The sequence below is a fragment of the Hippoglossus hippoglossus genome, chromosome 17 (genome assembly GCF_009819705.1).
Source record: "Hippoglossus hippoglossus isolate fHipHip1 chromosome 17, fHipHip1.pri, whole genome shotgun sequence".
Taxonomy (NCBI): domain Eukaryota; kingdom Metazoa; phylum Chordata; class Actinopteri; order Pleuronectiformes; family Pleuronectidae; genus Hippoglossus; species Hippoglossus hippoglossus.
The window spans coordinates 3014232-3031646 of NC_047167.1; the positions used below are offsets into that span (position 1 = coordinate 3014232).

At 41.1% G+C, this 17415-nt stretch overlaps 1 protein-coding gene across 1 annotated transcript in view; it reads left to right on the top strand.

Moving 5' to 3' along the window:
* chd7 (chromodomain helicase DNA binding protein 7) overlaps nucleotides 1-17415 on the top strand; it is a 72204-nt gene that overhangs the window by 39039 nt on the left and 15750 nt on the right. Inside the window, 18 exon segments of the mRNA XM_034612999.1 lie at nucleotides 1152-1266; nucleotides 2236-2319; nucleotides 2412-2549; nucleotides 3466-3587; nucleotides 4316-4559; nucleotides 6970-7146; nucleotides 7312-7455; nucleotides 7539-7637; nucleotides 7814-7991; nucleotides 8096-8312; nucleotides 10039-10234; nucleotides 10474-10641; nucleotides 10821-11000; nucleotides 11114-11224; nucleotides 12362-12573; nucleotides 14618-14817; nucleotides 15161-15320; nucleotides 16555-16644. Of these exon segments, the coding sequence (XP_034468890.1) occupies nucleotides 1152-1266; nucleotides 2236-2319; nucleotides 2412-2549; nucleotides 3466-3587; nucleotides 4316-4559; nucleotides 6970-7146; nucleotides 7312-7455; nucleotides 7539-7637; nucleotides 7814-7991; nucleotides 8096-8312; nucleotides 10039-10234; nucleotides 10474-10641; nucleotides 10821-11000; nucleotides 11114-11224; nucleotides 12362-12573; nucleotides 14618-14817; nucleotides 15161-15320; nucleotides 16555-16644 (2835 nt within the window).

Below are 17415 nucleotides of genomic sequence, written 5' to 3' on the forward strand. Positions count from 1 at the left end.
GTCCAAAAGTAATTTTCACAACATTTTGGCTCATTATTAGGACTATGTATATACAACATTGTTTCTCATGGTACATTAAGACATTAGCAATAAGTAAAGTTAACAAATATGAAGTAATCCTTGATCCCATTGTGCACCATACAGAGTTACATTGATAAAAGAAGTTTTAAAGTGAGTGGATTTGAACTGCAGTTTTTCTTATTGTCCCATACACATCTGACAATATAACAGCATTTACCAAAATGTCGCTTAAGTCAAACATTTATAGGAAGAGTCACTTTCTCAGTGGGTGTTATCGAGTTGTAGTCAAATAATAAGGGCTGTAGTGAGTCGATTCTGCACACTCTTTCCTCTTACATAATTATTTTCTCTGACATTTAACATTCTTCACACTTCAGTCTTTTTGAGCTCATAATCTGTGACAGCCGTAATTCTTGGCTGTTGGACAGATTTTTTCCCTTGTTTATTTTTGCAGTTACAACATTCGGAGGCAGTATGAACTTGTTTTCACTATGAATTTATTTCCTCCATGCCCGCAAAACCCATTATAGAACACTTCAGAAACTCCTGCAAGTTAAACTGGACTAACATAACTCTAACTTGGATAGACCCACTAGCCGAACAACATTGAGGCTACAGGCGGGCCATTATGTAACACACTGGTACCTTCTCCATTCAAAAGGATTATCTCATGTAATGAACACATAATTGGCTTTTTGAATATGAACCCCACTTTTAAACCTTAAAAAAAAAAAAAAATAGATAAACAAATATAACCTTACATTGAGTCCAGTATGGTATCTTTTCTCTCCTGTGACGTAGAAAACTGTCAGTATATATTTATACTTTAACTTTTTAACTTTTGACAAGGGCTTCAACTAATGGTTATTTTCATCAGGTAATCTTCTGACTATTTTCATGGTAATTCAGACAAATTATATGAGCTCAATTTTGGACCCAACTAGCAGTAAAATGTTATTTAAAATAAAAATACATGCTTCCAATCCACATATAGAAGCATATGACACATGTAACTTCCTCCCTGTGATGGTAGTTTACTCTTTTGTTGCATTGCTACAAACACTGCTATTCTCTCTGGTTTCAATATGAGTCATGAATTACTGGGTCTGACCGTGTCTCTTGTGTCTCAGCTCGTACCTCCACTGTCGCTGGGCAGACTTGCAGGAGCTGGAGAAGGACAAGAGAGTGCACCAGAAGATCAAGAGGTTTAGGGCAAAGCAACTACTCAACACCTTTATAACTGAGGTAGGACCTGAGCTCTACAGTACAATTAGTCCCTTATCTTGTCCTTGCACTGCACAAGTACTTTACGGTGGCTTTAGAGAACACTGTCCTCCACTTTGTGCACACTTTATTGTGTTGTAGATAAAATTGTAAATAGATAGAAATTACTATATCAAGTTTTTTTTGCAGTTTTAAAGAAAAAAGTTCACAGAAAAATGAAATTCACTCATCTACTCACCACTATGCGGATGGAAAGGTGGGTGAAGTGTTGGAGTCCACAAAACACTTCTGGCGTCTCAGGGAAAACTTTGTTGCAGCCGAATCCAATACAATTGAAGTAACCGGCGACTTATACTTTAGATGTAATAAAACAGAAAAAACATAACATGCCTCGATACTGCTTGTGTGGTGTCATCCAAGTGTCCGCAAGCCCCAACATTCATATTCGACCCGAAACAAGGTCATTTACACAGTGTTTTAAACCTAAAAGTCCACTGGAAGTGGTGAAGCTAGCAGACGTGGCCACACGATGGTGTGTCCAAGGGCCGTGAACGCAACACTTGGGAATATATCAGCGGACATTTAGGCTGAAAACACAGTGTAAATGATGCCGTTTCGAGTCGAATATGGATGTTGTTTTTCTGTTTTTATTACGGCTGAAGAAGAGGTCGCGATTGACTTCAATTGTATTGGATTCCTCTGCAACACTGTTTACCCATGAGACTCTTAAAGTGTTCTGTGGACTCTAACACTTCACCCACCACTTGAGTGGTGGGTAGATAATAAGTGAATTTACATTTTTCGTTGAACTATTCTTTAAAACTCATTATATTTCAGTCAAAGCTCATTTGGAAGCAAATACAGCAATTATTTTGTCATAAATGTCTTCATTATGTCATATGCTGCAAACATGAAATCAACTGACCTCAGCCCAACAAAGTCTCTTAAGCCCACCCGTGTGTCTAAAAATTCTGCTAATTTTCTCTCCAGATGGATGATGAGCCTTTTAACCCAGACTACGTGGAGGTGGACCGCGTCCTGGACATTTCAGAGAGCACAGATGAAAATGGAGAGGTGCTTTGAACTCCTGTCATCTTTAATGGGTTTGAGCCTCTGTCTCATCTCAGCACGCTCACCAATTCTCACTGCTGTGTGTTGTTGTGCAGACGGTGACCTTATATTTGGTGAAATGGTGCAGTCTGCCCTACGAGGACTCCACATGGGAGCTGAAGGCTGACATCGACCAGTCCAAGATAGAAGAATATGAACGCATCGCAGCACGCACACCCAACCTTAAGAGAGTGGTAAGTGTGTGTGTGTGTGTGTGTGTGTGTGTGTGTGTGTGTGTGTGTGTGTGTGTGTGTGTGTGTGTGTGTGTGTGTGTGTGTGTGTGTGTGTGTGTGTGTGTGTGTGTGTGTGTGTGTGTGTGTGTGTGTGTGTGTGTGTGCGTGCGCTTTTGTCTCTATAGACGCTCTTTTGGTGCTATCTGTTACCCAGCCTCCTCCCAGTAGACGCGTGCATGTGTGTTTTTGTGTGTGTTGGCCTGCCGCCTGCTCCTTTCTCCTGCAGATTTACAGCCCCCTTAATGCTCTCCACAGGGCCACGTTCTTGCGGTCTTACACATTCACACACACGCCCTGCTCCTGTGGCCAGTCCAAACCACTAACAGTGTGTTTAATGCTGAACAGAAGCAGCTGACTGGCTGTGGTCCTTCCCTCCAACTCTCTATTTTCCTGTGTCCATCTATTTAACTACCGCCTACTGTTTCTCTTTAAGGGCCATGTTAGAAATGCTCCAGGGCAGTGTTTGGAGGCAGTTTATATTTTTAGCTGCACTAGCAGCATAACTCGGGGGTTGGTCGGTTGGACTAACAGAACTTTTTGGCAGACATTTGTCTTCTTTTTTTTTTTTGAGAATAAATTCCCCAAAATTTTGTTGGTCAAAACGTCAACTTGTAAATAGTAAAAATCAAGATATGTTTAAAACTAAACACCAGTCCCATTTTAATAATTTCTGAAATATTACTGGAAGAATGAGGAAAGAACTTGAGGCAGATGGTCTTTCCTGGAGAACTATCATAACAGTTGCTGATTGTTTTTACATCTATAAGATTTTAACCAAGCTACACCCTTACAAAACTCAGTCTCTGCATTGATGATTTGATAAGATACACTGATAAGATGATTGTCATTTTAATAACCCCAAATATTCTCTGTCTAGGAACGGCCTCCTGCAGCCGACTGGAAAAAGTTTGAGGGCTCCAAAGCATACAGGAATAGCAACTCACTCAGGGAATACCAGTTAGAAGGCCTCAACTGGCTTACCTTCAACTGGTACAACTTGTAAGTCACCATTAACTTTTGTTTTGTAAGAACTATGAATATAAACCTCTGACTGCAGTTGACATTGGAGTGGATGTGAAGTGACCCTGTTAGGTTTTCCTATTTGTTCCATCTGTGCTTGAAATGCTGTTATGGTACCATAGGTGTACAGAGACAAGTATTGCTGCAAGCAAAATGAAAGAAAAACTGCAGTTGAACTTGTGTCTGAGCACATTATTTTGTCGGTTCTGCTTTCTAGTTTTAAAGGATATATTCTCCTCTTAGGTTTTTCAGAATATCATTGGAATATTAAGGCTCTGTTCCACGACAAAAACATTTGAAGAAATTGTTGAAAATCTTTCCCGATAACAAATTGTGAGACATACCACCAAGAGTGTTAATAAATGAGGGAGAGAAGTTTTTAGATTGTGGAGACACTTTGACTTAGTCAAGTTAAAGTTGTGGAATCTTACAGAGGGTTCACAGCAGAAGTTGTTTTTGGTAACTAGAAAGTAGGCATTCAGGTCTTTACCAGTATAGTGACTCTTAAGTTTAATTAATGTGAAATGCAGATCTTATGGTCCGTTCACACCAAACGTGACACAAATTTTTTACATTACATACAAAGTCAACGCAAAGACTCGATTAGACGCGAGTATCACATCTCTCACCCCTGGGGGGCGCTTTTGGAGTGAACGCACCCAATGTGTTTCAGCTTCTCACTCTGTCCACATATTTTGTCCCCGCAGACGCAACTGTATCTTGGCTGATGAGATGGGTCTAGGGAAGACCATCCAGTCAATTACGTTCCTGTACGAAATCTTCCTGAAGGGCATTGAGGGGCCGTACCTGGTGATTGCCCCTCTCTCTACCATCCCCAATTGGGAGAGAGAGTTCCGGACCTGGACCGAGCTCAACGCTGTGGTCTACCACGGCAGCCAGGCCAGCCGCAAGACCATCCAGGCCTACGAGATGTACCATAGAGATGCACAGGTAGACACGATGAAACAGAGCTGCTAAACTCTTCTTGCAAAACAACTTATCTGTGATGATATTAGCTGCTGCAGGATAAGAGAAGAATTATATTCATACAGTTTAGAATTTAGTGAAACACTAAAAGCATGTTTCATATAGTGAAGAAAAGAAGTTGACACTGCAATGTTACATGCAAATGTGAAAGGAGCATTTGGGGTTTTATTTGATCATAACTTCTTAATTAGTTGGAACAGATTCATTCGCCAACATACTTTAATAAATATCACTGAAAACAAAGAGCACACTACATGTGTACACTGCCTACCCTGCACCACTGGAGATAATAGATGTATGATAGCAATAACTTGTGCTCATCACTTAAATTGAAGCAGTAATGAGTTTATCTGGTCACTGCAAATCATACGAGTATTAGTCTTTGACAAAAAAAAACTATAACTGTAACTATAAAACCATAGAATGTTTGTTTTTTTATTTTTACAAATGAACTCTGACAACTGTTTAGTCAATATAAATCTGTCAGCATGGGAATAGTCATTGCTACCTAGACTGAAACTGCACCAATGCCAGCTTCCAAAGTGTCAGCTGCAAATAGATGAGAAACCTGACTCTTGAGAATCTTGACTGTTCTCAGTAAAAACCACCACAGAGGCCTCAGCAGCTTTGACCTGCATGAGGATCACACATTTGGAACAGTAGATGTAGGGAATGAGACGCTGTTGTGAGTCAGACAGCTGATCTTAACACCACCTCTAGTCAGAGGAAATCTTGAGCCAGGGATGGACAATTTAAAGCCTTTACTGTCCTCGAGCTGTAAGCCTTGGACTCTAAGCTCTTACTGAACAATGATACTAATATCTAACAGTGACCTTTGCCACAGTTAGCTTGTGAAGAAACTAAGCTGTAGGGTTGTTCCTACAAACACATTATCCAGACTAAAAGAAAAAGTTAGAGCTGCTAAATGGAGGAAGCACAGCTGGTAAAAAATCTCCTATTGTGTGAATGTGTAAGTTACGGAGCCCCTTGGTGACATTTGGGAAAGAAATATATTACTTGACCATGACATAACGTGTGGGAATGAGATAAATAACTTGGGGCCATCAGTTATGCATGCGTCACAGGGTAAATCTGTAAACTATCTATCCCCCATTCCAAATAGACATTTAATTTGACAGGATAAACCTACTTAAAGGGAAGGATAAAAGTATAAAACTATGTCTGGTTATCCCACCTCTAACACATCAAAATACAGAGTAGGTGAAAGGATTTTGTAGGTCTCTGAAGACCCATGTCCTCCTCCAAGACCCTCTAACAATCTTCGCACTGAGCTCCATGGGATCTTTTTTTCTTTCTATTCGCTAAGAACTTTGATGTCAAGTTTCAACGGAATTGATTGGTCATTGGGTGGTGCTTAGAAGTTTGATCTCTTATCGCCAACTCAACCTGGTTAGCCGTTCAGCATAAGTTACCAGTGTGATTTACCCTGATAAGACGTGAACAAGCTTCGTAGGACCGGAAACCCTGAACTAATTGTGAAGTTACCCCGATGACCACAAATCCTGCTTTGTAGTACCGGGCCCTGGTTTGAATAGAGGAAACACTGAACTGTATTACAATAAATCTTTGTGGAGTTTATAGAAAACAGGTATAGCATGGCATGAGTCCAACTTTATCGTCAAGCTTCATTATCAAAGCTTTCCTTGACTTTTCTTCACAAAGGCTATATGATGAATAGAAACAATGTTACAATAGAAAAAATTCTATCGTTTTATATAATTGCATGTTTATGTCATTGTGCTGCAAATCACTCTTAACCACAATATTTTTTGTCCTTTGCACAACTCCTCCACACTGAGTATACCGGCAGGAAATTTGCATGAAACCAACACAAAACAAATATGTTTGAGTGAACGTGACACAGGAAGTGGTATTTCACAACAGCAGAAGGATTTAGACCAGCCAAGACAAAATGAGCAGCTTGTACTTAAGAGGGGCCACTTCTGTCACGAGGAATGTAGTTTGGGTTTGATGATTTTGAAGTATCATGTCAAACATTACAAGGAGAGTCTTTGGATGAGAGCCATAAAATAACAGTGGCCTGCTCAGAACAAACCTTAGACTTAGACGTTGTAGGGTGGTTAATGTTATCACCAAAATGGAAGGAGGTAACAGCTGATGTCGCACGTTAACATCTGCAAATGCATGAACCCAACTTACACTGAAGTAAAGGAAGGAGTAAAGATGTGTATTGTTTGTCTAAATATGGAATCTATCAGGACATGAGATTTTGAAAATGTTGAACAGCCCTATTTCTCCCCTAGATAAACAGTAAGGTGATGAAGGAGTTGGGAATATGTTAGACTTTTTTGACCTTCATTCTTTTCCTCTCTCTCTGCCTTCCTCCCTCCAGGGTAAAATAATAAAGGGAGTTTATCGGTTTAACGCGATTATAACAACTTTTGAGATGATTCTGGCTGACTGTCCGGAGCTTCGCAACATCCCATGGCGCTGTGTGGTGATAGACGAAGCCCACCGCCTCAAAAACAGAAACTGTAAACTACTGGAAGGACTCAAAATGATGGACATGGTGAGTGGTGGTCTTTTTTTGTTTGTAACAAAGTGATCTCTATGTCAAGAGTCAAGAATATAATAGCCTAGTAGCTGTGCCATTTAAAATAATTCACTCTTCACATCCTCCGTTCATTTTTAGAAACTCTAAATATGTCTTTCCTGTCTCTGCTTTCTTCTGCAGGAGCACAAAGTTCTGTTGACAGGAACTCCCCTCCAGAACACTGTGGAGGAGCTCTTCAGCTTACTCAACTTCCTGGAGCCTGAGAGATTCCCCTCTGAAACGACATTCATGAATGAATTTGGAGACCTCAAGACTGAAGAACAGGTAAATGGACAGTCTTTAAAACTTTGGACAGTTTCTAAATTCCTGTTTCAATTAAGTATTAACACTCCCTCTGTGTATTTCAGGTTCTGAAACTGCAAGCCATTTTGAAACCCATGATGCTGAGAAGACTGAAAGAGGATGTGGAGAAGAACTTGGCCCCTAAGGAGGAGACCATCATCGAGGTAGGACTACGATCTCAATATAGATTTCTCAGATCAAGGGTGGAGTCAAAACATCTTAACCTATTCTGGTTATGTTCTCCATTCAGCTCTCCAATCAGAATCCTGTTAGAATTTCCCCAACAAGTATTTAAAGAATGTCCAAATAAACCAAAAATAATAAATGTTGTTGTCGCCAGGTGGAGCTGACCAACATCCAGAAGAAATACTATCGGGCAATTCTGGAGAGGAACTTCACCTTCCTGTCCAAAGGGGGTGTAGGAGGAGGTGGCGGCGGAGGAGGAGCAAATGTCCCTAACCTTCTCAACACCATGATGGAGCTGAGAAAATGCTGCAACCACCCCTACCTCATTAATGGTAAACACACACTCTACAAAAGCTGACCCACCACTGCAGTTTAAAGACTCAGCAAACCAATTATTGCTCCGGATGATTTATAATTATTCTTTCCTGGTGACTAGGAGCGGAAGAAAAGATCATTGAAGAGTTCAGGGACTCCAACGGAGGCAGGACCGATTTGCCAGACATGGCTCTCCAGGCCATGGTCCAGGCTGCAGGCAAGCTTGTGCTCATTGACAAGCTGCTGCCCAAACTGAAGGCAGGTGGACACAGAGTCCTGGTGTTCAGTCAGATGGTCCGCTGTCTGGACATCCTGGAGGACTACCTCATCCAGAAACGGTAAGAATAGACTAATTAGCATTTCATAATAAGTGCAAAGGTTAATAAGATGGTAATCATCATTATAGTCTAGGTATCTTTGTGATCTCAGTCCCTTTAATACTGGCAATCTACTGATACTCAGTGTGAGTTTAGCTGCTCAGTGCACACTCAAGAAGAAATCTGAAAATGAGACATTGAGATTTTTGTGCCAAAGATGCTCAGAATTGAAGAAATAAATGTATACAAAACAGCAGAAGGTACACACGGCTGATTAAATATATAATTGATGTATGAACAGGTGGGGCATATTTTATTTTTCACAAGCAACTTGATCCAAACACTGCTCATTCAAAACTGGAAACTGACGAGATTAAATGATTGATGTAATAGAAATGAAAGTTGAACTGTGAGAATGTGATTCCTAAAATTAAAGTGATCCATTAGAGCAGCCAGACAAAAGCACGCGCAGTTATACAGTGGTTTCACAGAGTGGAAGTTCTTTCAACACAAAAGATCTTCCGCTGAGCATCGAGACCAAATGACAAAAGCACTTTCACCAGACAACTCATTAAACTTCGGACCATTGCCAAATTACAAATGGGACTACTTTACACATACATTGATATGTTCGCACTGTAGATTGTCCTAAATGAACTTTGCAGCAGGCGGAGGTGTTCAAAGCAAAGAACAGTAAAGAGATAATATACTTCATTCAACCCTCCTATTATCCTTGTGGTCTATTTGACCCCATTCAATGTTTAATGTCTCTAAATAAATGGTTAACTTCATTTTTTGGCTTTACATTTAATGACTTTTCCTAATTACCATAACAACTGGGTAAACAGACAATTCACATGATTTTGTATTTTCAGCCTGTGTTCTTTGGGGTCAATTTGACCCAAGGCTGTTTTGGCTGTAAAAAACATATTTTACGCATTATGCAAGAGCATAATTTTGTTGTTTAGGAAGATATTGAAGTCACTATAACATGTATTTTTATCATCTTATATCTTTAAAACTCTTCTCCCTGCTTTGTTGCCCTAATCTACCCGACCATACCTGTAGCATTGCACAAAGCCCTGATGGTTCACTCAACACAGCAGCTAAACCATTTCTCTTGTTGCCTTGTGTGCTTTCTGTTCATGCTTGTTCTTAATTCAAAATAATATCGAAGAAAATGGTTTCTTCCAGTGAGGTTTTGTCACAGCTATTTGACAGTGAAGACATATCAACAACAAGCAGTTGGAATACTGAAGGGGAATATTTCCAGCCCACCATGTATCTAAAAGCAAGACGTGTTTTCTGTCTATGTCATATGTTTTGATGATGGAGAAACAATGCCGGACTGACGAGTAGGTTCAGCCAATGCTCAAATTTTACTTTTTGTAAATGGACTTATGTGTTCCTTAAATATGTTCTGAAGATATTCTATTTAAAATAAGATTTTTTATAAATGTTTGAAATTGTGTGGTTTTTCCTGGGGTCAAATTGACCCCAAACATAATGTTACTTTCCTTGATAATAGTATAACATAATAAGTAACCATTTTGATTCTAATAATTTTCTCGAGGTTTTTGATTGCTGGGGTCAAAATGACCCCCAGGATAAACGATGTTAGTAAATTTGAGGATAGCAGGAGGGTAAATAGAATATTGGATTGGCCCTAAAATCTGCTTGTAATATCTTCTAATAACTGCTATTTACAGTTAGTTATTTACAGCTTTGCTTCAAAATCTGTGTCCAGATATCCCTATGAGCGTATAGACGGCAGAGTACGTGGTAACCTGCGGCAGGCAGCCATCGACCGGTTCTCTAGACCAGACTCGGACCGTTTTGTCTTCCTGCTGTGTACACGAGCTGGAGGGCTTGGCATCAACCTGACGGCAGCCGACACCTGCATCATCTTTGACTCGGACTGGAACCCTCAGAACGACCTGCAGGTACAAACCACATCATGCTTCACCTGCGGATTTTTGTTTAATATTTGTGGTTGCACTGAGTTGTCCTAAAGAGCTTGAGGGGTGGTCAGCTGGGAATTAGCCATGTCAGACACATTTAGATCTTTCACTTCACTCTTCTACAACCTCACTTTTCCAGCTGAATGTGCTCAGGAACAGAAAAATCTATCAAATTCTCTGTGGAATACTGTTTCTGAATTTTCATTTCTGTCCTCCACCAGGCCCAGGCCAGGTGTCACCGTATCGGCCAGTCAAAGGCCGTCAAGATATACCGTCTGATCACCAGGAACAGCTACGAGAGGGAGATGTTCGACAAGGCCAGTCTGAAGCTGGGGCTGGACAAGGCTGTGCTGCAGAGCATGAGTGGCCGGGAAAACACCAACAGCGGGGTATCTACATCAATAACTTGAGATTGATTTATTCCTTTTTAAGTGAATCTTTTAAGTGTCCTATGTGTTTAAAGGCAAGTCTATTTTCTGAGATCACTTGGGTGTTTTCAGACTTCTTATTAGGAACACAACTGATTCCTTTGAAGCCACTGAAGTAAATGTTTTCCGCTGTGGTCCAGGTCCAGCAATTGTCGAAGAAGGAGGTCGAGGACCTCTTGAGGAAGGGAGCTTACGGAGCTCTAATGGACGAGGAAGACGAAGGCTCAAAATTCTGCGAGGAAGACATCGACCAGATCCTCCAGAGGCGAACTCACACCATCACCATCGAGTCTGAGGGAAAGGGCTCTACATTTGCTAAGGTAAAAACTTCATGGCCTAAAGACAATGGAAATGTCTAAAAAATCTCATGTGTGATGTGTTTGAAAAAGTATAATACCTTGAGTTGATAGGCGCATTTCCTGAATGTCCGCAGGCCAGTTTTGTTGCAGCCGGTAACCGAACAGACATTTCTCTCGAGGATCCAGACTTCTGGCAGAAATGGGCCAAGAAGGCTGAGCTGGACATGGATGCCATGAATGGACGGGTAATACGAACACAAGCACATACACTTGCAACTGTACATGCTTACTGTGAACACAGGTACCTGCAAAATTAAACACTACCAAGAATACGAGAAGTGATGTAGCCATAAAGCCACAGAGAGAGAAAAGTCACACTATGCATCCAAAGTCTCACATACACACACTTGGTGTCCTCTTATTGAAACGGGACTAGCATCCAGAATTTGTTAGTCAGGGGGAGGAAAGTGAGACAGACGGAGAGCGTAAGAACAGGAGGGAAGCAGAGAGAGATTAATATTGACAGTCGAGAATCTCCTCTCTACCGTAATTACCCATGTTTCCCTGCTCTCGCGTGTGTGTGTTTGAATGAGAGAGAGTAAGCTGCTTAGCTCCACTTAACAGAGCACAGATGCTTGGAGGGTACAGAGATATCACTTAGGCAAGTGCTCCAACACACACAAACACACAGACACCAACAACAAGTCACATTGTTACACAGACATTAACAGGCATCTTTATTTTTTCCTTTCCTTCCCTCTCTGTATTTGCTCACTTGTTTTCTTTCTGAGTATTTCTATTCTGAGTAGTAGTCCCTCCTGATTTCCTTGTCTCTCTCCTGCCTCTCTTGTGGAGGACCTGCCACTGACACACTTACTCCAGCTCTATGAGCGTGAATGGGTGCCGCTCCCCTGGGATTTCTTATTGTGTGATGTTAGAATTGAAAATGACTGCAATGCTCTGTGGTAATTGTGGAACTAACTACTGCCCTGTTTGCAAATACTAATGTGACTGTAAGGGGAGAAAATCTAATTAATTGAACAAAAATGTAATTCATTAGACAACATAATTAATGTCAGGTAACGTTTGAGCTGGGCAGCAATTTTCTCAGCTACAGGAATTAAACATGGAGCCAAATATCCATTAATCAGATTTGGTGCAGAAGGTGTCATGTATTAACAAAGTAGTCGGAGTATACAAGAAATAAAAAAATGGAATACATCATGAGAATAAAGCAGAAGCTACTTTGCATATTGTTATTGGTGGGTTTCAGGCCATCTGCATTTGGAACCAGGCTCTTGGTAATGATCATTAAAAAAGCACACCAGAATCTAGGCCATAGAAGCATTTCGTCTTAACGCCTTTATTGAATTTGTCTCCAGAACACACTAGTGATTGACACACCAAGGGTGAGGAAGCAGACACGCCACTTCAGCAGCGCCAAAGAGGACGAGATGCTGGAGTTCTCAGAGTTGGAGAGCGACGAGGACGAGCCAAGCAAACCCTCAACCAAACCACGACGACCCCAAGACAAAGCCCATGGCTACCCCCGGTCTGAGTGCTTCAGGGTGGAGAAGAACCTGCTGGTCTATGGGTCTGTTACATATTCATGTTTCCTACTCAAAAACAAGATGGATAATTATGTTGACATACAATAATGACTGGAACTAAGGCAATTCAGTCTCAAACTATACATTTTAGAGAGGTTCCAGGCAATACAGGGGAAAAAAGCTTCTCAAGTACATGAATGATTGAGTTAAATGCTAATACACATTAGTGCCAAGATTACAGTGGTGTTGACAGTTTGGGAAATAATCTTATTTACTCAAAGTATAAAAATTTCAGCTTGTGGACGGTTTAATATCTGCGTTCAGTGACTCCCTGGACAGAGTAGCAGAACCTAACAGGTGCTTGTAGTTGGATTTAGTTCCTTTCGGACTGTGCCAGGCAAGCTATTTCTACATTTCCAGCTAAGATAACTGGCTGCTGGCCGTAGCATATTTCATTCATGTTTCGTTCATGATTCAACAATTAATTTTATCTAAAGTGTCAATATTTTCCTTTTTAAACAGAAAGTAATCACAACATAGAATTGTGGTGGAAGGAAACATTAAAGCAGATGATTCAAATGAAAGGAGGACAATATAGTTGTGGTTTTAGTGGATGTGGAGTCATGTTGATGAGTGAAGTTCATCACTCGGCTAATGTGTGTTTGTGTGTGAAAGAGCAAATGAGTTAATGGATGCAGACCTGCACACGGAGTAATTAAGTAGAGGGAAAGCTTTCGTCTCAAGGCCCTCAACACACACAGCTGGCTGTAAACACAATCATACACACTTCTTGGAGAGCAAGCTTTAATTTCACACACAGACAATTAAATAATGTAAAGCCTCATGTGCACTTTTTTATAATGATATTCACTAGATTACATAACATTATTTGAATTCAAACATAAAAATGTCCTTCAGGAAATGCCTGTCAACTATGCATTTATGTATGTGCAAACAATATTTCATTAACTCTTCAACAATCAGTTTGTTCATCTGTGGAGGTACATCTGAAACTACACAATAACAGCCCTTCAAGTCTGAAGAGATGGCCGTACAATATACTGCACACAGAGACAAATTGACACACTTACCACAGGCCGTGATGAGTCTGGTGAACCCGTCCATTTCATGGCTGATTTGGCATGACTGTGTGTATGCGCGTGTGTAAGGAAGAACAGTGGTGCTAGTGAGATGTCAGCGTTGTTATTGTTACAGTCTAGTCTCGTGGCCCGAGGCTGTAGGACACAAAAACACACTGACTGGGCCTGTCCTCTCTGCTCGGCGCTCTGTTGTCTTTTCCCATCAGCCATCTCTCTCTCACTCACCCTCACCCATCATTTGACTCTATCTGAAATTGTTCAGGGTAATACTGGTTCACATGGTTCACTGAAGATTGGGAAGCGGCAGTGGAAAAAAAATGTTTTTGCTGAGAACAAGACCACCACATCAGTCTTTTGGGTCGCTTGCTCTCTGGAGGTGATGGGGTGGGTTTAGCTGTGATCCATGTTAACACACACACACACACACGGAGGGATGGGGGCCCGACACTCATCAGTGTCTGTCGCTGGAGTGTGATAAATGTCTGGGATGCAGGAAAAATGATTTGGGCTTGTGTACATACTCATGAAGGATCAGGGTCATGTGAGTGAGTAGTGTGGCACGGAATAACAAACTGTCTGACAGACTTAGTAAAATAATTATTTCACTTTTCCAGAGTTAGGCATTCCAAAGCATACAAACAAGAAGAAGAAACATCATCAGAAAGTTAAAATCATGGAGAGAAGATGGGGATTTAGATGCAAAATAATTTGATATTGGTTATTTGATCTGTATTAATCAGTTAACTGTATATAGTGCAGAGTTGTGCACCAGATTATTTTTGTTTTGTTCTAATTGATCAATTACTTTGATTCGGACTATCTTTGTAATTTCTTGACCTTTTTGCTTGGATTTCCAACCTACTTTGTGGCAGAGCTTTGTTCTGTTCAACCAGTTTTGCATCATATTCAGCAGTGTAAGTTAAAAGGCGAGTTTATCCATAATGCTGACAGGCTTGTCCGCTTCCTTCGTCACTATGTCTGTCTTTAGTTGGGGCAGGTGGAGTGAAATCCTGGCCCACGGTCGATTCAAGCGCCCTCTCAAGGAGGCCGATGTGGAAACCATCTGCAGAGCCCTGCTGGCCTACTGCCTGCTGCATTACAGAGGAGACGAGAACATCAAAAGTTTTATCTGGGACCTTATCACTCCGAGTGAAGATGGGACCACCAAGACACTGACCAACCACTCTGGTAACACACTCGCACACATCCAATTACACAAGACGAATTTTAATGTCCCTCATAAGATCAAGATTTATTATTGAAGGCCTATAAGGTGGATGGGAAAAAAAAAATGTGTGCTTCTAAAAATGCAATACACAGTACAAGGTTTGCGTGAATATGTGAACAATATTAGAATCTTATAAGACATGTGATGCCTTCTTTTGGCACTCGACACATTTCAGGTACTATACCAGTTTGATAGTTGAAAGGTATATAAAATTTGTTGACATTCATTGCAAATTGTGCATAAATAATGTTTAAACAAGGTGTTTAATTTGTCACTATTGCCCGTCTCACCTCCCTCCCCCAGGTCTCTCTACCCCAGTGCCTCGGGGTAGGAAAGGCAAAAAGGGGAAGCCCCAGGCTCCGGCTCCACAGACCCCACGAGCTGATTGGCTGGCCAGCTGTAATCCTGACCACTTACTGCAAGAGGATAGCTACAAGAGACACCTGAAACATCACTGTAACAAGTAAGGCTTCTTCAAACTCCTGAAACACCATGATAGCAAGTGGCTAATACGATTTTTAGGGGCCCGAAACAATATTTAGAGTATTATTGGTTGCATTTAAGTTCCCGAAGTGCAAATCTCATGGATGCCAAACTAATGCTAAAGGCACAGGTCCTTAAAACCAGGACATAGAGGCATGTGGCAGGCGTGAGTCTGACTCTAAAAACATACACAACTTTAATAGAGGCAGCCATCTTCCTGTTTTCTTTCTTTCTCTTTCACTCACACATACACACACTCATTTGCTTTGTGGTCAGCTCTTTTCCTGTTGTCAGGGTGATATGCTTCCTTGCCCCCCAGATTCAGTTCCAAGATTTTTTTATTCTTCTTGAGGGGGAAGTTTGTTTGTTTGTGTGTACATGTGTTTGTGTGTGTGTGTGTGTGGCTGTGTGCCAGGCCAGGTGCTAGGCAGGCAGACCTGTTGGAAGTGGGTGAAAGATGCATGCGCACATACACTCACACACACTCACACGCACACACACTTGGGGGTGATTATGTGGTGCCATCTGCTAGGCTGAAGCACAGCGTTGTGTGGCTAATCAGGCCTGGCACATTGATGGATGAGCACTCACAGCCTGCCAACAAACACACACACAAACGCGCACACACGCACTGCAACTTGTCCAACTTGCAACACACCCCGCAGAATGAGTTGCAAATGACTGTCTTAACCCCCCCGAAACTAAACTTTCTTTTTCCTCCCTTCCACCACATCGCTCTACCTCTTTATTTTTTCCCCTCTTTGCTCCTCTCACTCATCCCCTTCTACCACCCTTCTCCCCCCTTCCCCATCTCCTGTCTCCTGCGCCAAAACAGTATTGGCATTACATTCTGGTTACAAATGTTTACAGTGGAGAGGATCTCTAGCATTTCCAGTGTCGGGAGATCAAATCTGATTTTCTTCAGCCTTGACCGACATGATTCATTAAATTCCACCTTTCTGCGTCTGTACAGCAAATCCTCCTGTAAAGTCAGTTCAATGTGACTTGTGTTATCAGAACTGTCATAATGAAACACCTGATATCACGAGCACCTATAATATTTTATTCAACACAGGAAAAATCTAACATTATGGGGCATCCTCATAAATGAGCTACTTAACTGAAATACACCAGAAGATCAATGTTGCATCCTTAGGAATCTTTAGTCTACCCTCCTAATGATCTGCTTCACTTACTGTTCACCGTCCATTCAGGGTGCTGCTGAGGGTGAGGATGCTGTATTATCTGAGACAGGAAGTCATAGGCGACCAGGCCGAGCGCATCCTGGAAGGAGCCGATACCAGGTTAGTAGATACTCTATACTACTTCCTCTCTGTCTTCATGTTAGTGTCCCATTTACCACATTTTCCCATCCTACTCAGGACACAGGAACATGCTTTTTTCTTATAGCTCATCAGTTGGTTTCTGAAGCCTCTGCGCTTTTTGCTGCTCAAGCCAACTACTACTACCATTACTACTACTCGGTTCCTATTCTGTCCCAAAACAGCCATTTGGGCATTTCTACTGTAACCTCATATTCATATAGACCCTGTAGTTTCAGAGATGTAATCTATTCATTTTGGGCGTGTCATTTTCGAGCAGGCACCTAGATAATAGATGTTATAATATTAAAAGGTTAAAACAAACTAATGTCACATAATCAGATTTTGTCTCACAGAGGCTTAGATGCCTGAAAATAAGTTCTTGATCTGATTTATTTATTTATCATAACCAATCTTAAAAAGATGCATTTGCTCAGATAAAAAGCGAACGCGGTATTTCTCAAAATGGCTGGCTTAAGAAATATATTTTTTTAATATTTTCTTTTATATGGCAATTTGTCTGATGATGGTTAACAGTGTAGAGAGATACAGGAAACTAGAGCAGTGAGAGGGGTGGGACATCAACCATGGAAGCTATATGATTAGTATGATTCATGACAAAAACCCAAATCAGCATCTGAAAATGAAATATGAAGAGCATTATTGTGTGATAAAGTATTACTTGTGTGGTATTTCAGTGTGTTCTAGTGACCTCTTTGACAGGTTTCTTTCCATTGTGACCGATTCAACAAG